This window comes from Eimeria mitis, genomic scaffold, assembly GCF_000499745.2.
Source record: "Eimeria mitis Houghton genomic scaffold, Emh_scaff3807, whole genome shotgun sequence".
NCBI lineage: Eukaryota > Apicomplexa > Conoidasida > Eucoccidiorida > Eimeriidae > Eimeria > Eimeria mitis.
Window position 1 is genome coordinate 1 of NW_013572142.1, and position 507 is coordinate 507.

The 507-nt window shown below is 59.4% G+C and overlaps 1 protein-coding gene across 1 annotated transcript in view; it reads right to left on the bottom strand.

The window, feature by feature from the left end:
* Positions 1-279: 279 nt before the first annotated feature.
* EMH_0069730 (uncharacterized protein) overlaps positions 280-507 on the bottom strand; it is a gene marked incomplete at both ends in the record, with an annotated part of 429 nt that continues 201 nt past the window's right edge. Inside the window, one exon of the mRNA XM_013498897.1 lies at positions 280-505. Coding sequence (XP_013354351.1) covers positions 280-505 — 226 coding nt within the window. The remainder of the gene's footprint in view (positions 506-507) is intronic.

Genomic DNA, 507 nt, shown 5'->3' on the forward strand with positions numbered 1-507 from the left:
TGCTGCTGCTGGTGTTGCTGCTGCTGCTGGCGTGGCCGGAGGAGGGATATCCCACAGCTGTCGTTAAGTTGATTGCATCTGGGGCAGCTGTTTGTGTGTGAGAATGCTGCTGAGAAACTTCTTTGATGGTTGTGTTCCCGTCGCCAGCTACTACGAAACTGGACAGTGCAGAAGCTGTAGAACTGATGCTGCTTGAACGGGTGCGTAGGGGGAGGGGCGAGGAGGTGCTGCTGCTGCTGCTGCTGCTCCTACTGCTGTTCTCCACTTCGCTCAGTCGTCTCACCAACATGCCATTTCGTAGTTCCAGCTGCAACTCTTCGTCTTCTTCGTCTCCGTCGTCATCAGCAGCACCAGAAAGAATTCCGCTCCGCTCTTCGGGCCACATGCGTTCAGATCGACGGCCTGTGCGGGGACCATCAGGCCGTCTAGCGGTGTGGTGGGAGGGCCTCTCTGCAGGGGAGGCCCCTCTCCCTCTTCCCGGGGGTCCCCTCCCCGTGACGTCCTCCC